General features: G+C 41.3%; 3 protein-coding genes across 6 annotated transcripts; 1 reads left to right on the top strand and 2 right to left on the bottom strand.

Moving 5' to 3' along the window:
- Positions 1–705: 705 nt before the first annotated feature.
- Positions 706–2,908, top strand: LOC116012320 (UDP-glycosyltransferase 79B6-like). Its single transcript, XM_031251836.1, has 2 exons — positions 706–1,319; positions 1,948–2,908. The coding sequence occupies exons 1-2, from the start codon at positions 786–788 to the stop codon at positions 2,797–2,799; spliced, it is 1,386 nt and encodes a 461-aa protein (XP_031107696.1). The 5' UTR covers positions 706–785; the 3' UTR covers positions 2,800–2,908.
- Positions 2,909–4,009: 1,101 nt separating this feature from the next.
- On the bottom strand, positions 4,010–9,571 carry LOC116013516 (protein bicaudal D-like). Of its 3 annotated transcripts, XM_031253317.1 has the most exons (6): positions 9,406–9,513; positions 8,742–8,801; positions 7,099–7,431; positions 5,017–7,000; positions 4,712–4,918; positions 4,010–4,542 (listed from the first exon to the last, which is right to left on the bottom strand). In XM_031253317.1, exons 3-6 carry the CDS (start codon positions 7,401–7,403, stop codon positions 4,228–4,230), a joined length of 2,811 nt encoding a protein of 936 aa, XP_031109177.1. In that variant the 5' UTR covers positions 7,404–7,431; positions 8,742–8,801; positions 9,406–9,513; the 3' UTR covers positions 4,010–4,227. The 3 variants fall into 3 exon arrangements, with proteins under 3 accessions (XP_031109177.1, XP_031109175.1, XP_031109176.1); XM_031253315.1 differs by lacking the exon at positions 8,742–8,801 and having other exon boundaries at positions 9,406–9,571; XM_031253316.1 differs by lacking the exons at positions 8,742–8,801; positions 9,406–9,513 and adding an exon at positions 8,078–8,275.
- Positions 9,572–12,032: 2,461 nt separating this feature from the next.
- On the bottom strand, positions 12,033–15,478 carry LOC116013627 (serine/arginine-rich splicing factor RS2Z32-like). 2 transcript variants are annotated; one of them, XM_031253487.1, is made up of 7 exons: positions 15,337–15,478; positions 14,994–15,105; positions 14,364–14,403; positions 14,129–14,224; positions 13,445–13,641; positions 13,270–13,356; positions 12,033–12,683 (listed from the first exon to the last, which is right to left on the bottom strand). In XM_031253487.1, the coding sequence occupies exons 2-7, from the start codon at positions 15,098–15,100 to the stop codon at positions 12,272–12,274; spliced, it is 939 nt and encodes a 312-aa protein (XP_031109347.1). In that variant the 5' UTR covers positions 15,101–15,105; positions 15,337–15,478; the 3' UTR covers positions 12,033–12,271. The 2 variants fall into 2 exon arrangements, with proteins under 2 accessions (XP_031109347.1, XP_031109348.1); XM_031253488.1 differs by lacking the exon at positions 15,337–15,478 and having other exon boundaries at positions 14,364–14,636.
- Positions 15,479–27,999: the final 12,521 nt, after the last annotated feature.

Here is a 27,999-nt window from a genome sequence, read left to right as displayed (position 1 = left end):
ACTATTTATAAAAGGTTTTCATTTTCATTTGTATAAAACAAGATTAAATATGCTGGTTGGTTGTTTTGTCATTTCATAATTCCGCGCTTTTCTAACTTTATAGTGTTTTTCAGTAAGGTGACATGGGAAATGATATGATAATATATATATCACTAAAAGGAGTATTAAATTTTAACTAGTCACAGTACCACTACTTATTAAATTCTGAAAGTTGAAAGATCATAGGTGGTTAACTAACTATGAATAATTAAATTTGAAAGTCGAATGAATACAGATGATCAATTTGAAAGTTTATGACTAAACGTGACGAAATCACTATACTCGGAGGATCTCATGTTACATTAACTCGTAAAATCATAGTTATTGGAAGGAAGTTTTCGGTAATTTCGTTTAGGGTTCATTTGAAAGGTAAGAAAATGACTTCCGGAAAAATATTTTCTGGAAAATGAGTCATTTTCTAGAAAATATTTTCCTTTCCAGTGGTTGCGTTATGAAAAACTATATTGGTGTGTTTAGTTTATTTTGGCCAAGAACATGCAAAACGATTATTTTGGCCATTCTTGAAACTGAAAAAATGAATTAATTTTTCTTGGTCAAAGAAAAATATTTTCTAAACTTTACCAAACACCAAAAATTCAAAAAACATTTTTCAAAAGTCATTTTGCGGATTACTACACACTAGTCATATTGAAGTCGGACATCATAGAACACGATGGGGGCAAATAATTAAATAGGAGCAGCCATTATCATCTTCTTCTTCAATTCAAATTTCAAACCCGATATTGATGTCGCCGTCGTCGGAATCCATGAACAGAAAGCTCCACGTCGCCATGTTCCCATGGCTGGCCTACGGCCACATGATCCCCTTCCTCCATCTCTCCAACGAGCTCGCCAAAAGAGGCCACAAGGTCTCAGTTTTGCTCCCCAAAAACGCTACCCTCAAACTCGCAAATCTCAACCTTCACCCCCACCTCATAACCTTCCACGCTCTCACGCTGCCGCCGGTGGAAGGCGCCCCGCCCGGCGCCGAAACCTCGTCGGACTCCAAGGATTCTCTCGCCTTAGCACGCGCCCTGGACGGAACCCGGGATCAGGTCAAGGCAATCCTCGTCGCCGCCGGCGACAAGCCGGACTTTATTTTCTTCGATTTTGCTTACTGGATCCCGGAGGTGGCGTCGGAGATCGGCTGTAAATCTGTGTACTTTAAAGTTATCGGTCCTACTATATCGGCATTGGGGCTTGTGGTGTTAGCCGGCTCAGGGAAGACGTTAACCGCGTCGGACCTTACGGAGCCGCCGCCGGAATACCCTTCTTCTAAGGTCAGTACATATAAGTTTCCTCATCCAAAAATACTTGGTGTACTCCCAAAATTGTACTCTCAACTTTACTTTCACTTGTATTTAATATATATATATATATATATATATATAAACATCATATCCTTACTAAATTAAGTAATCAGGGAATACCATGTCATAGGGAATAAAAAATTAGATTAAAATTTGAAAGTTTATGTAGAATTACTTTTTCTTACCTTTCTCCATCCATGGATCTGGAAATCGGAGAGAGTGGATTTTTTTTTTTGTTTTAATTTAATAATAAAATAATTTAAATTAGCACCACATAACCAAGAATCCAACATAACCCCACCGATGACTAAGCAATGTAACTTATATTTGGTACAATTGAATGATTTTAAGTAATGATGATGACCAATTACTATGTAGTGTGATAACAGATCTGTTATCATTCTAATTATTAATGGATGGTTGATGATTTTATGCAACTTGTTCGTGTCTAATTCAAAGGTCAGACTTGTGTATGTGTTATATGTTACTTATAAAGGTCGATGACCTAACTAGTAGTTAAACCAAAATTCCTAAGACGGTCTTACACATGTTTTTGTCCTATTCAATATCTTATTTGGATTTTATTGCTATTTCTAAGGTGGTCCTGCGGGAACACGAAGCACGGCAAGTAGCGCAGTTCGCGAACATCCCGGGCAACCAGATGACAACGTTGTTCGAGCGAGGCTTCGCCGGGATGAGAACCTGCGACGCGCTAGCCATGAGAACCTGCAAAGAAATAGAAGGCCAATTCTGCGACTACATCGCCAGCCACTTCGGCCGACGCCCGATGCTCTACACCGGCCTAATCTTGCCGGAAATTCAAGAAGACCCACTGGACCCCGCAATCTCGAATTTCCTCGAAAAATCCCGACCTAACTCAGTCGTTTTCTGCGCATTCGGAAACGAACGCCACATGGAAAAAGACCAATTCCAAGAACTCCTCTTAGGGTTCGAGAAAACAGGGCTCCCATTCCTCCTCGCCCTAAGGGCACCAAAGGGGGCAAACTCCATAGACGAAGCTTTACCGGAAGGATTCCAAGAAAGGGTTAAAGACAGAGGAATGGTTCGTGATTGGGTCCCACAGACTCAAGTTTTAGCCCATAAATCAATCGGGTGTTTCGTGAATCACTGCGGGTATGGATCGATGTGGGAAGCTTTGCTGAGCCATTGCCAATTAGTGTTTGTGCCCAACATTATCGATCAAACCTTGAACACCAGGTTAATGGCGGATGAGCTTGGAGTTGCAGTGGAGGTGGAGAAGGGCGAAAATGGGTGGATTTCGAAGGAGAATCTTTGCAGGGCAGTTAGATCAGTGATGGATGAGGATAGCCAGATTGGGTGTTTGGTGAGGGAGAATCATAAGAAATGGAGACAAGTGTTAACGAGGCCTGGATTCATGACAGATTATGTGGAAAGTTTTATTGAGGATTTGCATGGACTTTTGGTTTAATTTGAAGGTGGAGTGAGATTATATTTGCTATGTGTTTTAACTTGTAAGGGTGAATGTAATAATAATAACATTTTTAATATTCCAATTCACTATTTTATGTTTTGATGGATTTAGTCAGTCAACCTGAAATACTAATTTAATAAAGAAAAATGCATAGGAAATTATGCATTTTTTTTAAGTAAATAGGAAAATTAGTGAGAGTTTACACGGTTGTAAACCCATCTTATAACAACAACACTTGCTTTGTAGGTAAAAAAAATGCATAGGATCGTTGTCAAAAAAAAAATGCATAAGATTGTTATTAACTATTATTAATCTTTAAGAGCATTTATAATTGTTTTTTGATTTTTTTTTCATGTGAATGAGAGAGAAGAGACGAGACAAGGGAGCAATGCCACTCCAAGAGTGAGTTCAATCATACAAGGTGGGTGTGTTGTATTCACTAGCGTGTGCACAGCAAGCGACTACCCAAATTAACAACTTATTTTTAATCTATTTTCTTTTAAAATTTTCCTTTTTGGCCCAGAAAAAAACTCATTCATTGGAAGCTATTAACGATATTTTATAGCTATGAAGAAGATGGAGTGGAGAGAAAGAAGTACTAATGGATATATTAGGAAATGGACCGGAGCAAATTGACTCGGAAAAGCGAATCAATGAAGACCCGAACCCGAGATCAAGCTCCGTGCTTGACCCGAGCCGCCTAGGTAATGGCCCAAGGCTTGGTGCCGAGCCCACTCCAAGAGTGAGTTCAATCATACAAGGTTGGTGTGTTGTATTCACTAGCGTGTGCACGGCAAGCGACTATCCAAATTAACTTATTTTTAATCTATTTTCTATTAAAATTTTCCTTTTTGGCCCACAAAAAAACTCATTCATTGGAAGCTATTAACCATATTTTATAGCTATGAAGAAGATGGAGTGGAGAGAAAGAAGTACTAACGGATATATTAGGAAATGGACCGGAGCAAATTAACCCGGAAAAGCGAATCAATGAAGACCCGAACCCGAGATCAAGCTCCGTGCTTGACCCGGGCCGCCTAGGTAATGGCCCAAGGCTTGGTGCCGAGCCCAAGTCTGCCTGCTGGCCTCGGCCAAGGCTTAGCCGAGCCCAGGTCGGCCTTGGTGGCGGCCAAGGGCTTGGTTTGTATCGAGAAAATTTGTGAACTCAGGGAAAAATAAAATCAAGAAAATAATGAGAGAACAGAGATAAAAAAAAAAACTTGCAATTTAAACATTTTATCTTGATTATTCAATAAAGTAGCAAAGCAAATCATAAATGGCATTGTCAACCAGATGGTTGATCAGAAAGAAGTAGGTTTGTATTATGAGCCTATATGCTATGCTATAATTCCAGATGAGAAAATCAAACAATATACAAGTATAAACACTATAAGCTGATAAATTCCCAAAATAGTGACCAATGAATCAGTCAAGCATAAAATCCCTTGTAGAACCTGAACTTGAGAGAAGGTCAAAAGGTTTGCCAAGAGTGTCTTTTAAGATAGTGATCTGACCTTCTTTAAGGAGGATGTCTTCTTCCAGTGTCTCTATCTTCTTCTTTAAGGCGTTGATCTCGGAATTCAACAGCATGTTCTTCTCGCTGTACTGTTTAACCTCCTCCCACATTACGTCTCTCTCCTGAGATACTTTTGGTAGTATCCCCTTCACGACCGTTAATTCCTTCATGCATTCTTGGAGGTTGTTCTGTAGCTGATTGATATTGTCATCTTTCTTAATCATCTATTGGCAAAAAAGGAAATAATACAACAATGTCAGCAATGCAAAGGCGATGATATGCACAATTTTATTCAGTTAAAGAGCAAGATGACGGAACCAACAGGCAAACTGGACAAGTGGTTCGAGATAATATGAAATTCGAACTGCATAACAAAAAATATAATCAACTTACCTGAAGTTCAAGGTCTTTCATCTTGTAGGTAACACATGAAAGGGTATCTCGTGCATTTTGCAATTCACATTTGAGCATGTCATTGCCTCTGACAGAAGCTGCCAGCTCAGCTTGAAGCTGCTCCATATCCAATTCTTTGGTATAAAGCTTCTCCCGCAACAAACTTGTAAGTAAAGTCTCTGCTTTTAGCTCAGACTGCATTATATCCTACGAATTAATAAAAATATAGTTATGAAGTAAAAGACCACAAGAGGTTATAAATATAGAGAGTATTCATAAAGTAAGAAGTACCACAGCCAACTTACTTCTGGTTTCTGGCCATTTAATTGGTGAATCTTACTTTCTAAACTAGGTAACCGAGATTCAGATTTCTCATGAAGCACCACTGACACATTCTGTAAACTTTTCATTAAAGTATCGACTCCCCTCTTAAAACCAAGGATCTTAACATCAGATTCAACAATAAATTGACCATCTAACCCTCTATCCAAATTACCGAGTCCATCCTTAAACGTGTCTCCAGCATTTGCTTTGATGTAATCAAACAACTTTTCACAAACAAGGGTGCTTTCCTTAAGTAAAGACAGGCCTTGGTTTTCCAAGCAGCTCACACGATTTTGCAATTCTTGATCTAGCTTAAATGTTGAGAATCCAGCATCTCGTCCAGCTCCTTTTAAGCGGTTCAACAAATTAATGTTCTCATGCCGAAGTGAATCAACTTCAAGCCTGTAAGACTCCACTTCCTTCCTTAAACCACACTCCACTCCTACCAACCTCATTTGCTCCATTCGCAACTTTGTCAATTCATTGTCAAAGTCTCTTGTTGAGTTCTTCACGCTAACTTCCTCATAGAATACTCGCAGTCCATCAATTGTCCTCTCTTGTTCACTGCAAGTCTTTTGTAACCTGGTAATAGATCTATGTAAGTCTTTACACTCTTTCACCTTGTCCTCATAGTTCCTTCTAATGCAATCTTGATCTTCATGAGCTGTTCTGTACTTCTCATTGAGTTCATATACATTTCGCTCTAAAATCTGATTCTCCTCTCTTTCTTTCTCCACTCTCTTCACAAGATCATCAAGTTGTTTTTCTGAATACGAAATCCTACTTCTGTTGTTCACCTCCGCCTCACTAAGGGTGGACACTTCTCTTTGAAGAGAAACATTTTGCTCTGCAAGCTCCCTGACCCTTTCACGGAGCCTATGTTCTTCTGAACGGTATCTTTCAAGCTTGATGGACCACTCACTTGATCTTCTGTCTAACTCCTTTTCCAGTGAAGACTGCATGTCATTCTTCTCCTTCTCCAATCTTTGTGTCTGTGAATCTAGTTCAGCTCTCAATAATCTGACTTCTTCTTTAGCTGAAGCTCTCTCAGTAATTTGACCCTGCAATGCAGCTGAAGTCTCAATGGCCATTTGTAACTTTTCCTCAGTCAGGCTTCTAATTTTCTGGATCAATGCAGGAACACTGAGCCCTCTCCCCTGAAAAAAGTTCTGCTCTTCAAGATCTTCAGACAGCACTTTTGCCAGTTCATCAGCCTCATTGAATTTTCTATACAGTTCTGAATCTGAGTCTTCTTCAGCATAAGCATTCCCCATATTGCTGCAATTAGCACTAGAGAAAGAGTTTCTTTCTTGGAAGCTATGAATTGCTTCACCATGATACTCACCAACTGTGCCATTCAAGCCATTTATTGAATAATGGTTTTGAGAAACACTATCAGAGCACACACTAGGACATCTACTTACATTCCCACTATAGATATCTTCAATTGTAATTGGAGTATCAGCATCAAATTCTTTTGAACTCCTCTCAGCAAGCAATTGGGATTGAGAAAGCCTCTCAACAACTTTTTTAGCAAGTTTTCTAGGAGACTCATGCCCAAAACCATTCTCCATCAACTCCCAAGATGAAATATAAAGTTGAGGTGGTCCTGCAGGCTCTCTGAAAGATTGAGATTTAGGCTTCTTCTTCTTAGTATTAGGTGGTGGTGAAGCAGGTGCAGTGTGCTGGACTCTTGGAGGCAATTGTATACCACCACATTCACAATCAGCATGATCTTTCCCGCGCAAGTCATTGGTGGATCCACTCTTTTCTTGCTCTTGCTCCCCATCTATGTAAAGATCTAAAACTTTACTTGAAATATTACTGGAGCAGTGGGAAGAGCTCTCAGACGAGTCAATGTGTGGTATGAATGAAGAACCATAATCATTCCTCACTTTATAAGAAGTTTCAACATCATTCAAGCATTTGGCACGGGGTCGTCTCTCAGGCATAAGTGGCCGGCCACTGAAATAAAGAAACAATATCCATGTATAAGTTATTGTTCCATAATAAGATCCAAATATTTCATAGATACAAACAGTGACAGAAAATGCAGTGCTTACCGAGACGACCGGCGGCCTGATTTCCTAACTTGAACATTGTTACCACGGCATTGAGACCCACTTCCATCCAGAAAATCCCTGTGTGCCACAACACCATCATTAAGGGATCCAGATGACAAAGAAAGGCTCCTTCTAAGAGTTGGGGTAGCTCCAGAGTTCTGATCTTCTAAAATTTTCTTTCTACTTCTTGACTTCTCAAAAATGTCTGCTGGTTTTTCCCAATAGCACTGTCTGTCCTTTGATGGTGGTGAGAGGTTGTTTCCACTACTAGAAGCAGTTGATTTGAAAAAGAACAGTTTCTTCATCTTTGTATCATGGACAATGTAACTGAACCTGCATGAAAAGATGATCGCTAAGATCCCCAACAGAAATAAAAACCATATGGCATTGACTAATGACATCAATCATATTATTAACTTCTAAGTATATCTGTGCAAAGTTTGAGGCCAGAAAATATTAAACCAATAAACCCTATGTCAAATTATTTTATAGGCCAAAAACAGATCAAAGGACAAAATACTGTGCACTGAACGGTGGATATAATCATATAAGTACTAGGACTAAAACTCTAGAAGTACTAGAGTTGGTATTCTTTTGTTGTAGTATACATTCTACTCTTCTATGTACTCTATATATGATGTACTGTGGACTCCTGTAATTTTATTAAAGAAACAAAAAGACAGAAACAAAAAAACAACAAAAACAAAAACAAAAAGCAAAAACGCAGGCAGGTGAGGGCAAACCCAGCCAAGTTAGTCAGATTGTTGGCTTGGTAACCATTACCACAAGGTTTCAGGTTCAACTCCCAGTGAGAGTTGTCTATTGGTGTTCTTGGTTTGAGCGTATAACTTCTTGTGGTCCTTTGCTGTCTAGGGTACAAGGCATGAATAGCTAAAACACTACTATTCAATGAAATAGGAAACATGGAATCTCTTGCAAACCATGTAAAAGAGCTTGATGAGCGCCCTGTGTTCTTTACCTTGTTATTGATAAAACTTAAACGGCCTTCACCAGAAAATACAACTCTGAACACAGAAAAGGTAATTACATAACACTTCCCGCATCCCAGCAGGAATAGCTAAAGATGGAATTTAAGTAGTCAAGAACTGGTACCCATACCCTTTGGGCCTTTGGTTTTACCACCATCCCAATAAACTAGGGTTTTAGCTTCCAAAACAACACTGATAACCAAACAAAAACGAAAAATACAAAAGAAAATTATTTTCCTAAATAAAAAAAAAATGAAAAGGAATACACACGAATTGAAATGCTATAAAAGCCTTGATTTTAGTAAGAGAGCATTGATTTCAGCAACCCTTCTCTACTTTTTAGCACAAATCATGATACCCTCAGAAAAAGAATCAATCAATATATTTCTGACTCGTGATTCAAAAGTGGTTATAGTGTCAGATTCTCATCTCAGATTAATAGAAGTATCAAATCCTATATCAAAACCCAAAAGCCGTTCTACCCTCAAATTTTCAGCCTGATAAAACCTGATTCCCAATCCCCAGACCTCTATGCTTAAGCCAATGTCTATATCATACACTGCTAATTAATTCCAAACAACAAAAAGACAGTCAACATTCTTGTGCCAAAAAAAAAAGTATAAAAGGTAAAAGAGAGCTGTTTGAAATTAATACCTTCTCAAAATGATAATCCCAGCAAACCAAATCAAAAGTATCTTCCAATTTTCCAAACAACTGAGAGATTTGAGGGGGAAAAAAAGAGTATACAAGGGAAATGAGAGCTGTTTCCTTTTTTTTTTTTTTTTNACAAGGGAAATGAGAGCTGTTTCCTTTTTTTTTTTTTTTTTATACTGGGTAAACTATGGAGTGACCGTTAGACCGGGGTGGGGGTGGGGGGGTGGGGTAGAGGCAATTAAAAAAAAATCCAAATAAGATATTAGTGACAAATTTTCCAAACCAAACGAAACCGAACCCATCGTTATCTGGAAATTTGACAGGCAATTAAGAGTCCAGATTCTTAACCCAAAAAAACGTGTGGAAAATGTTAATAGAAATTCAAATTTCGAAAAAAAAAAAATATCTTACGAATTTACCCCGAATTGAAGTGAAATCAAAATTTAATTAGTAATTACTCCAATTACACTCTACGATTCAAAATTCAATATTATACTTGAAATCTAGTAATCTACCAAAAGATACGGCAAATTCCGGTAGGCTCCATTAACGCCATGGAATAAGTGCTACACGCATTGACTGGAAAAAGTGTTTTCATAAGAAAATAAATTTGCATAACACACACGCACGCATATATATATATATAGAGAGAGAGAGAGAATACACGGAATATCCTGAAGCTCCTGGGTTGAGATTTCTTGAATGCAATCCTGAAAACAATGCACAGAGGAGTCTGGAAGGCTGTGTATGTGTCAGTGATGTGAGGGAGAAAAGCAAGAACTAACTGTCAGGGAGAGAAAGAGAGAGAGAGAGAGAGAGAGGAGAGGATGATGATATGATGATGAAAAAGTTTTAAAATTTCGATGCCGCGGAGACGGCGAAGTTGTACTGTGGGAGCTGGGCAGTGGGGCACCGGAGCCACCGGTCTTAACTTTTTGGTCATTTCAATCTTCACCCCTTTTTTTTTCTTTTTAAAAAAAAAAATCAAATAAGCCACTAAATTTTTACACATTGTGTAATTAAACTATCAAACAAAAAAATGTGTAATTAAACCATTAAAACCTAAAAATTGTGGGTTGCACTCCCATATAAGTTTTAAGATAACAATATTCTTAAAGCCCTCAAACGATCCTATTAAAACTTTCAGAATAACAAAATACTCACTTATAGGTTTTTTAAAATAACAACATTCCCGAAGCTCAAACGGCCCTATTAACCTCCGAGGTCCACCAACGTTCGGTCCGGGAGGCACGGGAACTGGCCCAGGGGAAATCGTCACTTGTAGGAATTGAACCCAGGTTATCACTTGTAGGAATTGAACCCAGGTTATCCCGAAATTCCTCCCCACAAAGAGAGCTCACTTGCCACTTGAGCTACCCCACTGGGTTACCTCATTATGGTTATGTGGAGTACTAAATTTCTTTTAATAACAATAATAAGGTTGTTATTTTTAACATATTTGCTTAGTTGTTGGTTGATCAATTAGTTTGGTAACTGTCAAAGACCTTGTGATCTAGTGGCATCTAGTGTCCCGGTTAAGACTCCGAGCCTCAGTGTAAGCAACTGTTGACTCTTTGTGCTACATTGTAAAAGAGTTAGTAGTATTCAAAAAGTAGGAGCTTCTCCAATATAAACAATTAGGTTTAATTGTATTTTTTTTTAAGCGGAGCTTATTCAATACACTTTTAGATAATAATTGTTAGTTTTCATGGCATCTCAAATCAAATAAAGAGCGGAATGAAGGGATTGGTGTTCTGTATTAAAGGGAAAAATGATTATCACGATGCCTAGTCTCCATTAGAAAAAATTATGTATCAAAAAAAGTAAAAGAAAGTTGAGGCAACGCAGCAAGAGGTGATGGGGACATGACATTAGCTGTTCATCTTTTCCATTTCATAATCATTATATTCATTGCTTTATTAGTTAAACAAACGCACTTAGCTACTCTATTATAAACAATAACCAGTACTAGGCAACCTGACCATTTGTGCTTGTTATACAAAAACTAATTAGAATGCATATAATATATACACATTATTAATACACGTAACTAGGTATTATAAAAATAAGATGAATTACAGATTATTAATACACGTAACTAGAATGAATTCTTTCTCTCTTTTTTATAATGAAGAGAATCCGCAGTCATTACTCAATGTGTGTATTGGGTAAATTTCACTTTGTGTAATAAATCACATTAGGAAGATCATGTACAATGAGCTTGACTGAAAGATGTTGACAAGAATTAAACTCGTAACATTCTGGTACAAAATCATGCCACTCACTTGACCACCCTTTTTGAGACCAAAGGTAAGTTATTTCCTAATCATATGTTTGGATGAAAGGAAAACACAAAGCCACTATCAAAAGGTGCACACTTAATAAATCATGCTCATGAAGAGATAAATTGTGCTCTCTCTATCCCATTTTATCTGTCCTACTTACTATTTATTGGTCAAACCACATCTTTCTTCTTTGTTTATTTTCTTTATTATTTTTTACTTATTTTTAAATTTGATTTTTTATATTTAATAATACTTTTAATGTAGTTTCTAAATATATAAATTTTGTATATTAATACTAAATTTAATATTATGAAAAATCGAATTAAAAATCACTTTACACGGAGGGAGTATTAGAAAGACTTTGTGTAACAACCTCAACCGCAGACGAGAATATATTATACTTGTTTGTACGGATTTGCTTGGTCACCCTTTCTACTTACTTGGAGGGAGTATTAGAAAGACTTTGTGTAACAACCTCAACCGCAGACGAGAATATATTATACTTGTTTGCACGGACTTGCTTGGTTACCCTTTCTACTTACTTGGTTACCCTTTCGGGTTTTTTAATAATACTTTTTTTATTTGCACTTGCGCACACCAAATCGTCCACAAATCACGTCTTGAAACACGCTCATCTCCTCCACTACTTTCGCACGAATTATAGGGTAGAAATCTTATTAGACCGATTGAAAACCTCGTAAAAGCGTGTTTACACTATCTCAATCCTCATTTTACAAAAGAAAAAGAAAATGAAGGTGGGGTCGTACAAGACCAAAAATCCTCCGTAAATGCCGGAGATTACTGGATAACAAAAATCCAAACGTCGGCTACCGACTCTCTTTTACCCGTAGAATTTGGGCTCGACTGATACAAACCATCAAACGTAAAAGAAACTATGGTATCTAGCTAAAGTTGATTCAATCAGCAATAATATAAGGTCTGAATTTAGAAAACCATTAAGACTATGGCATCTACTACCTAGAAACATAGCTCCGAGGATTCTATGTAAAATGCAGAAGCTAAAATAAAGAACAAAGTCATACACTCATACCTTTCAACTCAAGTCTATAAGTAGCAACCTCTAAGACAACATAACCAAATATAGTGCAATTGCTCAAGGAATTCAAATTTGAAAATTACAACAAATCAGTACATGTCCTAGAATGACAATAAGAAAATTACTCTAGTTTGAGTGCTGTTAAAATTTAATTATTCGGTTCAACACTCTAAACACACAGGACAGATTTAAGGTGACTCACTGCCTCTTGGAGAGCCGTGCTTATCATTTTCTATGGGGCTTTCGTTGTCCCTGGGGATAGGGCTATTGCTGCGACTGCGATCATTTTCTTCAAGAGGGCTCATGTTCTTTTCGTCATCATATCTTCGGTCGTCTGTTTCAGTTCCATCCTTGGGGCTTCGGTCATATTCTGAACCATTCACTGGTCTATTGTCCCGTGGGGATGGTGTGCCTCTTTCACGCGGGCTCCTTTCATCAGGTGTGGGGCTATGCTGTCTTCCTTTTGATGGCGGTGGGGAAGATTTGCGATGCCTGGGGCTCCTAGATCGTCTCTCCTCGTGATCAATGCTGCGCTCTCTCTTTGCAGGTCTCTCCTCGTGATCAATGCTGCGCTCTCTCTTTGCAGGTGATCTGGATCGGCTGCAGAGAAAATAAATTTGTAAGGAACCAGTACATTGAGTGGAGTTACTCAATGGAGTTTAGAGATATTGTGTACTATATAAAGATCAACATTCCCACATCATGCATGTGGTAAAGATATAGATAACTCAGAACTAGATTATAGCAAATGAATTTCCACTTTTTTCTGTTAAAAACAGAAATTCAGCTTAATGCATCTTAACAGAAGATTTCTCTCTAATCACTGTCAAGCACTCAAGCCATCTAACTGTCATATTTATCTTTAGTACCTCCATATGGATATTGATATATTTACCATAACACATTAGATATACGAGGGAAAAACCAAATCATACAATGAATGCTCCTTAAATAAATAGTGAAGAAAAATATCATAATTAGCAAGAAAACAAAAATTAAAAAAATGATTGGATATATTATAGATATCCAAGTAATATTCAAGAATGAAAATGAAAAGGTCAAAAAGGATAAGAATTGTGCCAAGTATAAAACACTTGTAAGTTGTAACAATAACTTCAAATCAAATGAATTAAAAATAATGATATTAAAAAAAAGGTAAATGAGGGTAAAAAAAAAGGTAGAGGACCTGTAACTACGACCCCTGCTATAACTACGGCTTCGGTTCCTGCCACGGCGTGGAGATGGTGATCGAGAATAACTCCGACCACGTCCACTGCAATAACAAATCAATATCTACTATCAGAACATCTGTCTAAATGATGCTAGTGAAGGAAAAAGAATGAGTGCACCTAAGATCATACCTATTCTTTTTGGGACTCTCAGGACAATTTCTTTCTATATGACCTCGCTCCCCACAACGATAACATTTGTTCTTCCAGTCTCCAGCCTTGCAATCGCGAGCCCAGTGTCCTTCAATTCCACAATTGAAGCAACGCCCTGTTCCTGGAGCAGGACCACGGCCAGAATACTCACGAGATCCACCAGGCCCACGTGGCACCTGTGTTGAAAATAAAGGATAGCTAACAAACTTGGTAACAGCATTAACTTTTTTATTTAAAAAACATGAATTGGACATCTTCTAGCATGTGATGATATCGCATAAACAATGAAGATGAAGATCTAAGCTTTAAGACAGTCCAGGAATCTGAAAAACTACAGCATGGTACAATAAGACAAATAAAACTTCCCACTGAGAATTTCCATTCCCAGAAAAGCAGACAGAATGAGAGACCCACATGGCCACAATAGGACCTGACTCCTGATGAGCCTGCATTTCTTGTCACTTAAATCAAGAAAACACTCTACTTCATAATTATATCTAATTTCAATGATTAACAATAATGGCTTTCCAGTGACAATGTTGATCTTGGTCAACAATAGTGAGAGATAATAAATATGGAGTACTAGTGTACTACAGACAAACATATATAAGACAGCCATTCAGCCAATGTCAACTTAGCACCACTTCAAGAGTTAAATCTTACCCCCTTGGCAATCTCCACAATGATGCGACTCCCATCAACTTCCCGACCATTTAGCCTATATATGGCATCGTCAGCATCTCGAGGATCACTATATTCCTGTACATTGCCAGTTCAATGAAGACACACAAAAAAGAAGCTCAAATCATGAATAAAAAAATTAAAGACAGAAGGCAGTGTTTCCCCATAGATGTAAGTGCAAACAAAATTCAAAAACAGCAAAGAAAGAAATGTGTACCACAAATGCATAGTCACGCTTCATATCCACATCTCGTACTCTGCGTAAATGGGTTCCAGAAACAGTAAGGCCATCAAGACATAACTACCAAAGGGTTGATACCTCGCCCCTCAAAGATGAAGTAAACACCACTTTGGGATTGTTGCCATTTCCATCAAAAAAAATATACAATAACACTATAGAAAGAATCGCCACTCTTTGCAAGAATATCAACTGATTCCACCAAGGGCAACCTCCCACCACATACCTCCGGTTGGGCAAAAACATAGAAACCTTCAGAAACATCATTTAAGATAAAAACTGAGACAGGTGGGACACTTTCTTTTCCTCAAATACATTTCGAATGAAAATGTCAATAGTGACAATGGGCTTCACAGTGACTTAGGTCCCTCACAAAAACCTCACGCACTATAAAATCAACCCAAAAGAATCCTTAAGGCCATCATCTACATACTTGCAGTCAGAAAACAATACTATTATGGAGAAAGATTTGGACTTGAAGCCTAGTGGTGCAACTCTTGAGGTTCCCCGAGGCCAAAACATGTGTTATAGGTAATGGAATCTCATCACACTCCTATGAGCTCTAGCTCAACAATTAACGCTCAACAAGTAACCAAAACTAGTAATTACCTCCCGTATTTGGCAAAGATGTCCTCCAAATCACGAGACCGCGTCCTGGAAGAGAGATGACCAACATAGAGGCGGGTTCCACCGTAACGATCATCATATCGCGGCATTTTCCCTAGAACAAAACAAATCAAAACAAGCAACCGACCTATTATTCCTTAAAAACAACACTTTAATCCAATAGTACTGCAAAATCTGCAGCAGAAAACCATGAACCTGGAACACTACACCCCGACGAATAAGAAAACGAAGACCTAAACGAAAGTCTGAAATTCAATAATTGTAGCTCAACGATATACATCCATCGACGTACATAAATGCATAAAGAGAAGGATAAGGGATGTACCGAAGCTCGGCGGCAGCCGTGAGAACCCTAGATTTGATTTTTCGGAATGAAAAGGGAATTGTTTAATCCTTGTCTGTCTCCGACTATTATACGCAGTATAAAGTAGTCGTATTATGTATGGGCCTTAGCCTTAACGATTTATTGACCCAATGTCTTTTCTGCAGTGGGCTTGGAGAGATAATGAGCCCATTTAATATGACTGATAATGGGTGGGCCCTCAATCCGTGGAGCTTTGACATTATACTTTGAAATTTAAGGCAAATTATGCTGACCTAGGTCCACCTTGCAAGATGGACCTGGGTCCAAAACTACGTCGTTTTTGTCTTCTTCTTCTTCTTTTTTTTTTTTTAAATTAGTAAACATATTGCTGAATATAGAGTTGTCCAAAAATGTGTGAATGTAGAGGTTCAAAGTGTGAATGTAGAGTATAGAAATCGTGAATGTAGATTTATGATTGTGAATGTAGAGTTGCGCAGAAATGTGTGAATGTGGAGGTTTCAAATTGTGAATATGGAGTATAGAAATCGTGAATGTAGAGTTATGCATGTGTGAATCTGTAATTGAGTTAGAAGTTCTAGCAACTTGTAGCCCTGTAATGTGTTAATGTGGAGTTCTCAAGTTGTGAATGTGGAGTATAGGACCTGTGAATATAGAGTTTTGAATGTGTGAATGCATAACAGTGGTAATATAGTTACTAAACATATAATCCTGTAATGTGTGAATGTGGAGTTTACAAATTGTGAATGTAAAGTATAGTGTATGTGAATGTAGACCCAAGTCCACCTTGCAAGGTGGACCTGAGTCCACGGCATAACAACCCGAAATTTAATTTAGAGCATTCCCAAAAAAAAACAAAAAGTCTTTATCAACTTTTTTTGTCAAGCATAAACAAGACCTTGTAGCTTAGTGGCATTAAGTTGCACTCCCATACGGGAGGTTGTAGATTTGAACATTAGTAAATATGGTATTAACTCTTTGTGATTCAGTAAGACTGATAAAACAAATATATTAAACACTCTAATTGACACAGACACGTGCGCTACTATGAACATAATTCTGTATATGAGTTTACTTGGTGAATCCTATTAAGAGTAGTAGATTTTCCTCGTGATCCAAAAAAAAAAAGATGGCGTGTGGTTAGTTGATAGATTTTAATTCATTCTATTTAACAACATTTGATCCAAATAGTCTAAAGGTGGAAACTAGCAAATAGCAATGCATCCATTTTTTTGCAAGGGCAAACTTGGATTTCTTTCCAAGCAGCTCAAAGTGGTGTCACTTCAATCTTGTATGGGTTCATAAATATCTTATTTGGAAATTTGTTAACTTGTAGTTTTGTTTATTTAATTTTAATTGTTCCATCAAATTATAATAAAACTAATTTGCATGTGTGGTACATAAAATCAATTTTTTTATTAGATACTTGCATCTAATATATTTGTAAAAAATTTATTCTTAAAATATCTATTGACTATATGCATATTTTACCAATTTGATTATTGACTTGCATTTTAACTTTTTATAATTTCACGAATGTGCAAATCATACTTGATTCGTGTATTTGTCTATCAAGATTTATTGTTAATAAACGATCTTTAAAGTTAACAATACCCATATACCTTAATTTTATATTGTATATTACAAATTTTATAGCACACTGTAACGAAAAACGGTCATATATGAATGAAAGGTCTGACATCCATTAACATTTATTAGTTTTTAGAAGATTAGATAATTGGTTGATAAACCTACAAATATTGTTCAAAGCTAATTAAACTGTTCGATTCTATATGACAGGGTGATGGGGTACCCGACCCGGAACCATTGTCATGACCAAGATAGTTGCCGTTCAAACTACCCAAGACACCTCACTCCTCAGCATCAATGCGCAACGGTCCAACTCCTCAAGCATTGATCACCAACGTTCAGCTCTCCTCAGTATTGATGACCAAACGTTCAAGTCCTCAAGCATTGATGTCCAACGTTCAACTAACGTTCAATTCCTCATTAATGCTCCGTTACTAAGGTGAAAGGAATAAAAAGACTCACAACCACGTGGTGAGACACGACACTGGAACTTAGACAATACATACTGAACTCACTTGTACACTGAGCACTACGCTCAATACTGTATTCAAACATTCAAATACTCAAATAATATACCGATAAACACATTATTACCGTCATTGGTGCTTTCATTGAGAGCCGAGATCATCTCAGGCTAAAATCACAAAATAAAAAAACCACTCAGTTCATCTCATCACTATCAATGACATCTGGATCCAGCAGCTCGCATACACCTAGTCAGGTGAACAAGGGTCACCTCTCGGGTGATCTTCGTGAGCAGCTCAACAGTAACCGTGGAGGTGACCTTCGCAGCCAGCTCAACAACAATAACCGCAGAGAAGGTGACCTCCGTACCCAACTCAACAACAACCATGATGGTGGCCGCACTACCCAACTCAACAACAACCATGGTGGTGGCCGCACTAGCCAACTCAACGACAACCATGGTGGTGGCCGTACTCCCCTCCCAGTAACTGCTGCTCCCGCCCAAGTGGTGGACCTTCAGGCAGCAGCGCAGGTCATCCAACAGGCGGCGGCGACAATGGCCCAACTAGTCGCAGGAATGCAAGGCCAGATCTTACCGCCACCACCCCCTCTGGAGGAAGAAGTGCAATCTCCGAGGCAAAACAGAACTCAACGACAGGAAGGTGGAACTCAACCAGTTTCCAGATCTGTTCGAGAATGACCGGCGGCTTCTATATCTATCCGAGATCGGCTGGGGGTGCAAGGATCCTCCAATAGAGGTCCCCGTGCCCAAGCAGGAAAGGCAGTAACCAAACGACCATCCGGAGAAAGGATGGGCGAATCTGGTGGATTGGCTCCGCGTCACTCCACTAGACACAAAACACCACAAGAAAGCCTGGTGGAAAGACTCCAAAGGCAGATAGATGATTTGGAAAAGAAAGTAGAACCAAGAGAACACTCACCAGAACCGGAGGTAAGAATGGTCGCTCCATTCTCTCCTAACATAATGGAAGTTCCTCTTCCAAAAGATTTCCGACTACCCACCATCAAGGCCTACACTGGCACTTCAAATTCGCGTACCCATATGACAAGATACAAGGCAGCCATGGTCATGATTGGGGCAAGCGATGCCATCATGTGCAGAGCGTTCTTGTCCACTTTGGACGGAACGGCTCAAGATTGGTTTAACACAATCCCGGACGGATCAATTCAAACTTTTGCAGCGCTATCCAAAAGTTTATTGTCTTATTTCTCAGGAAGTATACATCATAAGAAACCATTCTCACATCTCGGTGGGATAAAGCAGGATAAGGGGGAAAGCCTGCGAGACTTCTTAAGCAAATGGAAAAAAGAAGTCAACAACGTATATGACTTCGATTCGAAGGCAGCGATTCTCATCTTCATCCAAGCACTGAGGTTAGGTGATTTCCACAAACAAATGAACGCCCACCACCCCCGGTCTTATGAAGAACTCATGAGAACGGCCAACCGGTACGCAGACGCTGAGGAGGCTGACAGGAGAAAAAAGGATGAGGAGGAAGGACGAAAGAGTGGGCAACCTGATAAAGCTGGTCCGCCCAGCCAGGCACCATGACCAAACCAACCACCCTCAAAGAAGGGAAGAGATGACCGACCTCGCCTCATCCCATTACGACATCTGACACCGCTAACTCACCCAGTTAGCGTAATCCTAAATCAAGCTGAAGACATGGGGATCGTGCCATTTCCGCAAGAGTGCATGAAAGTCTCCCCAAATGCGGATCAATCCAGGTATTGCAGATTCCATAGGCAGGTGGGCCATGATACCGATGAATGCAACGTGTTAAAACGCCAGATTGAAGAACTCATCCAGAGGGGATATTTCAGACAATTCGTCAAACGAACAGGTAAACAAAAGTCAGGCCAGAAGTTAGGCCAGCAACAACCTCAGCGCAATCTACCAAAAAACGTTTGGAAAAAGGATAACAGCTTCGAACCGTCATCCTCAAGTGGTAAGAAAAGGGAACACGACCAAGTAACCGTAACGGAGCGTGATCTCTCTAACAAAGACTCAGAAGAGCCCAGGAAACACAAGAAGCAGACCATACACTTTATCTACGGAGGTCCTGCAGGCAGAGACACACAAGCAGAGAGGAAGAAGTGGAGTCGCCAGTTATATGTAGGTGAGGTGGTCAGCCTTCCAAAGGGAAAAAAGCAGAAGAGGGAAGCCATTACCTTCTCTGACGATGACCTCCCAGAAGGTCCACTACCTCACCGAGATGCGTTGGTAATCAAGATGGAGATCAACGACAGCATTGTGCATTGCATACTCGTAGACACAGGAAGCTCAGTCAACGTGATGTACTACGACGCTTTCACCAAACTGGGATTGCCCAGAAATCAGCTCAAAGAGGTACGGACTCCACTTTCTGGGTTTACTGGGGATTCAATATAAATAGAGGGATCCGTGGTACTACCAGTAGAGATAGGCGTGAGCCCCAACACCTCCAAGATGAACATGGAGTTCATTGTGGTGAAACTCACATGTGCCCATAACATCATACTGGGGAGGCCAGCTTTGGAAGATCTGAAGGCAATAATTTCGATGGAGCACCTGTGCATGAAATTTCCCACGCCATACGGGATAGGAGTTGCGAGAGGAGATCAGAGAGCAGCTCGTAGCTGTTACGTCAAAGCGTGCAAGAAAATTGGACAGAAAGATCTGCAAGTCTACACCATCGCAGAAAGAGTGCTGAAAGAAGAGGGAGGGCTGGCTCCGCGCCGAGCCTGCATCTGAAACGGAAGACGTGGTGGTCGATCCCGCACAAGCAGATAGGGTTGTAAAGATTGGCACTGGATTGGCACCGGAACTAAGAGCCCAGATAATCGAAGTCATCCGACAGTTTAAAGAAGTTTTTGCGTGGGGTCCAGAAGATATGCCAAGTATCAATCGAAACATCATAACCCATAAGTTAGCCGTTGACCCTACCAAGAAACCAATACAGCAAAGAAAGCGATACATGTCGGCTGAACGAAGGGACTTTGTGAAAAACGAGGTGGTCGCGTTGACACAGGCAGGACATGTCAAGGAGATCTATTACCCCGAGTGGTTGAGCAACATAGTCCTGGCCCCAAAAGGCTCCACGTGGAGAATGTGCGTGGATTATACAGATCTCAACAGAGCCTGCCCTATGGATCGATTCCCCTTGCCAAACATAGACCAGCTGGTAGATGAGACGATAGGATGTGAGTTGATGAGCTTCATGGATGCCTTCCGTGGGTACCATCAAATATTCATGCATGAGGAAGATGCTGAGAAGACCGCGTTCACCACCCCAGAAGGCATTTTTTGCTACTTGGTCATGCCGTTCGGCCTCAAAAACGCAGGCGCAACTTACACCCGGATGGTTGCCAAGTTGTTTGGGAAAGTACTGGGACGAAACATGGAGGCATACATAGACGACATGATTGTCAAAAGCCGCAGAGGTGCTTCCCATGTCAAAAACCTTAACGAGGTATTTTCTATTATGAGAAATTTCAATTTACGCTTGAACCCTAAAAAATGCACCTTCGCAGTCGATGGGGGCAAGTTTCTGGGATTTATGGTCACTAGAAATGGGATAGAACCAAACCCAGAAAAGGTAAAAACCATTCTTGACATGGAACCCCCGCGGTCCATCAAAGAAGTCCAAAGACTCAATGGTCGCTTAGCGGCTTTGGGTCGATTTCTATCTAAATCGGCCGAACGATCCCTCCCCTTCTTCCAGATACTAAAGAAGAATAAGGGGTTTGAATGGACTCCAGAGTGTCAGTCGGCCTTCGATGACTTGAAAAAATATTTGCTATCCCCGCCACTGCTTGCAAAACCAAAGGCGGGTGAAACCTTACTCTTATACCTGGGTATATCACAGGGTGCAATCAGCTCCGTGTTGGTCAAAGAGGAAGGAGGGACTCAGCGTCCCATTTACTATGTGAGCAAAGCTTTACACGATGCAGAGCTACGGTACACGGCCGTAGAAAAAACAGTGTTTGCTGCGGTCACCGCCTCTAAAAGGTTGGCCCATTACTTCCAAGCTCATCCCATCCATGTACTCTCACATCAACCATTGGGGAGTTTCTTACGGAACACTAACTCTGCTAGGATGGCGAGATGGGCCATGCACCTCAGCCAGTTCGACATTGAATTCAAACCAAGACCCGCCATCAAAGGCCAAGCTCTCGCAGACTTCATAGTGAGACCCGCCATCAAAGGCCAAGCTCTCGCAGACTTCATAGTGGAATGCACAGCCCGCGAGGTGGCTCTCGCAGACTTCATAGTGGAATGCACAGCCCGCGAGGTGACGGAGGCAGACTTCATAGTGGAATGCACAGCCCGCGAGGTGACGGAGCAGGTGGAAAATGTGGAATGCACAGCCCGCGAGGTGACGGAGCAGGTGGAAAATGAAGAATGCACAGCCCGCGAGGTGACGGAGCAGGTGGAAAATGAAGATGGTGGATGGTGGACCTTGTCTACGGATGGCTCATCCAACAGTAAAGGTTGTGGTGGTGGAGTAGTGCTCATCACCCCAGAAGGATTACGCGCTTACTATGCAATCAGGTTCCATTTCAAATTATCTAACAATGAGGCAGAGTATGAGGCCCTCCTCAACGGACTGCGGTTAGCAGCAGGACTACGAGCAGAAAAAATTCGCATCCGATGTGACTCCAAGCTAGTGGTCGGCCAGGTGACTGGGGAATACGAAGCCAATGAAGGGAACATGCAAAGATACAGGGACGCAGTGCTGCGAACCTTGCGAGAATTCGAGGGGTATGAAATTCACCAAGTACCTCGAGAACAGAATGCTGACGCTGACATGCTCTCCAAGCTGAGCACTGGGATCCCCGGCCACATTCGCAAAATTGCTCGGGTTGAGGATTTGGAAACATCCAGCATCGACATCTCATGGGTCTGCCCCGTGCAAACCAGAGAGCCATGTTGGATTGACCACATCATAAAGTACAAGAAGGATGGCACTTTACCAGTGGACGAGCAAGATGCAAAGCTGACAAGGTTGCGGGAACCCAGCTACGTGATATTGGAAGACAAGTTATATAAATGATCCTATAATGGCACACTCTTGAAGTGTGTATACCCTGACGAAGCAGAATTGATGATGAGAGAAGTCCACGAAGGAGTGTGCTCCGCGCATCAAGGAGCATACACTATAGCTCGACGCATCATGATGCAAGGTTTCTTCTGGCCAAAGATGTTGAAGGATTGCGCAGAATACGCCAAGCGATGCCCCAAGTGTCAAAAATTCCAGACATTGCCAGGACGACCCGCAACCAACTACACTCCGGTGAGCACAACAATTCCATTCTCAAGATGGGGAATAGATTTGGTAGGAGCCCTACCCACGGGCTCGGGAAGCCGAAAGTACATTATCGTGGCCATTGACTACTTCACCAAATGGGTGGAAGCTGAACCTCTGGCTAGTATCACAACAGCCAGGCGTAAAAAGTTCGTAGAGAAAAACATACTATGCCGCTTCGGTATCCCCATCCAAGTAATCACTGACAACGGACGCCAATACGAAGGCAGAGAGTTTTCAGACTTTTTGACGGAATGGGGCATCAAACATAGCCGGGTGGCGGTATCATACCCACACGCGAATGGTCAAGTAGAGAATGCCAATAGAACCATTCTTGATGGTTTGAAGAGGAAATTGGAAGCAGCTGGCGGGGCGTGGGTTGAGGAACTGGACAGCATCCTTTGGACCTACCGCACAACCCCAAGGAGGGCTACTGGTGAAACTCCCTTCGCATTGAGTTACGGGTTCGAAGCTCGAGCTCCATCAGAGGTGATGATACCAAGTAGAAGGATGGAAGAGTACGAGGCAGAACAAAATGAGATCCAACAGGGAACCGATCTCAATTTCATAGATGAAAGGCGAGAAGCTGCGTTTTGTAGGATGGAAAACTACAACAGGCAGTTGAAGTCCTATCATGACGCCAAAGCTAAACCCAGGTACTTTCAAGTAGGTGATTATGTTTTGAGAAGGAGAGAAGCCAGTCAACCCTTGGAAGGAGGCAAGTTCGCGAAAAAATGGGAGGGTCCGTATATCATAGACGAGGTGATTCGTCCAGGAACTTACAAGTTGATGACAGTAGGTGGCAGGTTGATTGATAGGATATGGAATTCAAAACACTTAACAAAATTTTATCAGTAGGAAGTCAAGTCCTGGTCTGTCCAGATTGTCTTGGTCCGTCCACAATGTTGGTCCGTCCAACCCAGATGAATAAAATTCCATGTTTTTGTTATATAAAGAGGGGCATCATATAAGTTGAAAACAAAAAAAAAAAAACAAAAAAAAAATATCGAGGTCCCACCTCGGCACATGGCCAAGGTTTTCACCTCGGCACAATGCCGAGGCCGAGGTGAAACCTCGGCATGGTGCCGAAGTGAAACCTCGGCACAACACCGAGGACCCACCTCGGCACAATGCCGAGGTCCCACCTCGGCACAATACCGAGGTGAAACCTCGGCCTAGTGCCGAGGTCAGGAAACAAAAAAAAAAGTTGGGCATGAAGATAATTCGAAGAACAAAGCAAGAGTTCAAAATAATTCGAATCTAGTATTCAAAAAACAATACAAGTGTTCAAAACACGAATAACTACGAAACTAGTATTCAAAAAACAGTACGAGTACGAATAACAACGAAAAATAAAATAAGATAGGCTAAGCATCCTTCGTAGTAGCGGTGGGATCCTCAGCAGCATCCTGGGCAGCAGTGTTGGTGTTGGCAGGACGATCAGACACCACTCCCACATCAGCAGCATCAGCAGTCAGCTCATCTTCATTAACAACTAGGTGGTGCTCAGACTCAGGGTCAGGATCCTCCATAAACTTGGGCAAGCCCATAGCCGGCGGATCAAAATCAGGAATCTTTTCCTTAAGCACCGGGTAAATCTGTTGCTCCTTGGTGAACATTCCAAGGTCGAATGCTAATTGAGACTCTGCCTCAAGTGCAACCCGGCCAGCCGTGGACGCAAAGAACTCCTTCACAGCTTTAGAGGTGCTCATAAACTCCTGAACGTCATTCTTGAACTCAACTGATTGCTTGTAAGTCTCTCGAGCCTTTGTAAGAGATCCCTCCAGCTGGGTAACAGTAGCACGAGTCTCCTTATGCTCCTTTCGCTCATCCTTCAACTTCTGCTCTAATTTTGCGTAGTCAGATTTTAGCGTCATGTTCTCCTCCCTTAGTTTCTTCAGCTCGGTGTCCTGCAATAGTAGGTCCCTTGTGAGTTTCTTCCTCTGCTCAAGAGCATCGCGGAGCATAGCCTCATACTGCGAATGAAGATTGTCCCCTATCAACACAGACTCCATTGCCATTTTGCAATATCGCTCCCGTAGCACAGCCAAACTCTGCTCTTCAAGAATTTCTGCATCCCTTGGGGAGACGAGGCTACGAACAAGCTCAGGGGCGTCAACACTACCTTCTAAGAGGGATTTCCCAGGGAGCACATCCATACCGAGCCGGACCAAGTTGGTTCGAAGGCGTGGAGGTGACACCAGCAAGGCTTTCCCTTGCTCAGGGGGCTGGGCAGACGATCCCTCGGGCAAGGAATCCACATCCAAAGTATGAGGCGGGGGCTGAATTGAAGATCTTGGCTGAATCCTCTTAAACCCCACATCTCGAAGCCGCCACTTAGAAGTACATTTGACAAACTTAAAAGGACCTCCCTCCAGAAGTTTCCTTACCCTCCTAAGCATATCTGGACTCTCATCTAACGCAAGATGGCGTCTGACTCGGGTGCCCCACGTGACAGTAAAAGGAGAGGGAACACCTAGGGAGACAAAGAAGAACCTAGATTTCCAGTCCTTGTTGAAGGAGGGCGGTCATCGAAAAGCTTCTTGTGAGGCATAGCAGAGATACACACGAAACCCTTACCCTCTTTAGATGACCTTATGACTCTAAACAACGACTGGAAGAGACCTAAGGTGGGTTCCTCTCGTTTATGGCGACAAACGGCAAGAAATCCTGCGATAACCTGGTGACCGTTTGGAGCAAGCTGACCTGGGGCTATATCATAAAAATTTAAAAACTCAACTAGGAAACGGTGGAGGGGAAACCTAAGCCCTAATTGCACAGACAAAAGGTGAACACCAAAAAATAATGGTCCGGGGGGTTCCATGATGCTAACATCATGCCCAGGTATGGCAACTCTAACATCCTCCCACACTAGACCTTGGATATCCTCTATATCGTTAGGGCGTAGATGGCGTTGGATAGTGTTAATAAGTGAGCTATCTAAGGAGGAATATGAGGTCTGGTGCCTCTTCCTTTTGCGACCAACAGTCAACGCAGGGAAGGGGGATCGTGATTTACCGGGGAAGGGGGATCATGATCTACGGTGACATGCCCTAAAGGGGAGGAAGACAGAGAGGAAGAGGAAGTTTCCTCAGTGTCATCATCATGGGTCGATGCTTCCTCACTATCGTAGGAGGAAGTTTCATCATCAGAAGACCCAGAGTATGAATCTACGTCCATAGTAAAACGACTAACCTGGTCAGTAGGCGGTTACCAACCTATCAGTTCAACCAAAAACGACAAACAAAAATAAAGCCCTGAGCAACGATTAAAAAAAAAAACGCACGGTCATGTACCGTGACCTCGGCCCAGCGCCGAGGCACGGTCACATACCGTGACCTCGGCGTTGGCCGAGGTCACGCCCGTGACCTCGGCGCTAACCGAGGTCACGCCGTAGTGTGACTTCGGCCCAGCGCCGAGGTCATGCGACCTCGGCCCCGTGCCGAAGTCACAAGCCACGTGACCTCGGCACGGTGCCGAGGTGGGAATGCGTAAAAAAAAACATTGAACTTACTAGGATAGTTGGAAGCAGGAGTGCAATCGGTAGGTTGAATATTTACGAAAGAAAGAGAAGGGTTGATTACAAAAGAAGGAAAAGGGTTTTATACAAAACCCTAGGGTTTTGTATAAGGAAACCCAATATTCCTAATATCAATGGGATTTCCTAAAACAATCTTGGCATATATTTTTCAAGATTTTAATGATTCCCTAAGTATGTTATGATGGTTCGTATCTGGAATTATTCTGGATAATTAGGGAAGGTGAACTCAAAAATTGAATTATTCCGGATAATTAGGGAAGGTGAACTCAAAAAAAAAATTAAAAAAAAAATCCCACCTCGGCCCAGCGCCGAGGTCAGGTTCACCTCGGCCAGCGCTGAGGTAAAAAAAATAAAAATCGGCACAAAACTAGTTCGAAGTAAACGTTTTATTTTATTTCAATAACATTCGATGCCATCACTTCTATTACATTTCAAACTACTAGCTCTTCAACTCCTACTCAAGAATCTAGGTCTTCGAGGACTCGGGATACTCCACTGCCAAAGGGAGCTCATCCTCAGGCACAAGGGCGATGGCCATACTCTCTTCCACGGGAGCTTGTTTCGGCTGCTTCACGGCATCCTTCTCTTCCTCCCCATTTGACGGAAGGGTCAGTGGATCCTCAACGGTATCCCCGACTTCGTGCCCACCCTCCTTCCTCTGCTTCAACTTTTCACGTCTGGCCAGCTCCATCAAGCGGAACGATCGGCGCCTCTTTGTCCCCGCACTTGTTTCAGCAGCACTTGCTCTCTTTGGACTCATGATGAACCCAGCTAAGCTAACGTGATGAAGAAGGATGAAAGACACATATTCTGAGAGGGTCCTTATATACATACGAAGTCGGCCCATACAAGGAAACAAAATCGCAGGGAAATTAGGAAATATTCCTCAAATCTGTGAAGTTTCCATCCGGTAAAATTTCCTTCTAGAATCCAGCATACCAAATTTTCAGCACAAGTGCCAAGCTGATACTCCCTAACTACCTCCGCCATTCTCGCTAGCTAGGGAGTGGGGGGCTGGTGACAGGGTAATGGGGTACCCGACCCGGAACCATTGTCATGACCAAGACAGTTGCCGTTCAAACTACCCAAGACACCTCACTCCTCAGCATCAATGCGCAACGGTCCAACTCCTCAAGCATTGATCACCAATGTTCAGCTCTCCTCAGTATTGATGACCAAACGTTCAAGTCCTCAAGCATTGATGTCCAACGTTCAACTAACGTTCAATTCCTCATTAATGCTCCGTTACTGAGGTGAAAGGAATAAAAAGACTCACAACCACGTGGTGAGACACGACACTGGAACTTAGACAATACATACTGAACTCACTTGTACACTGAGCACTACGCTCAATACTGTATTCAAACATTCAAATACTCAAATAATATACCGGCAAACACATTATTACCGTCACTATATATTTAATTAAGGTTTTGAGTTTATGAACATATAGTATCATTCCTACTATTTGCCATTTTTTGTTGTCAAGTGGAAGAAAGGGGGGAATAAGAAAAAGGAAAACAAAATAATTACATTAAATGCATCTACTATACGCGTGCAGTGTACGTGCTTAGGGGTGAGCATAATTACTGAAAATCTATGAAATTGATAATCGAACCGACAGATAATTTTGGTTGTCAGTTATAGAACTTTTTAAAAAATGATTATTCGGCTATTCGGTTATTTATCGATTATGAAGCTTTAATAATCGCGGTCACCGAATAACTGATACTATATATATAATGCCACCGAATAACCGAA

Source organism: Ipomoea triloba, chromosome 3, assembly GCF_003576645.1.
Source record: "Ipomoea triloba cultivar NCNSP0323 chromosome 3, ASM357664v1".
In the NCBI taxonomy this organism is placed as follows: domain Eukaryota; kingdom Viridiplantae; phylum Streptophyta; class Magnoliopsida; order Solanales; family Convolvulaceae; genus Ipomoea; species Ipomoea triloba.
The sequence above is the reverse complement of the archived record's forward strand: the minus strand, read 5'-3'. Positions and strand labels throughout refer to the sequence as shown.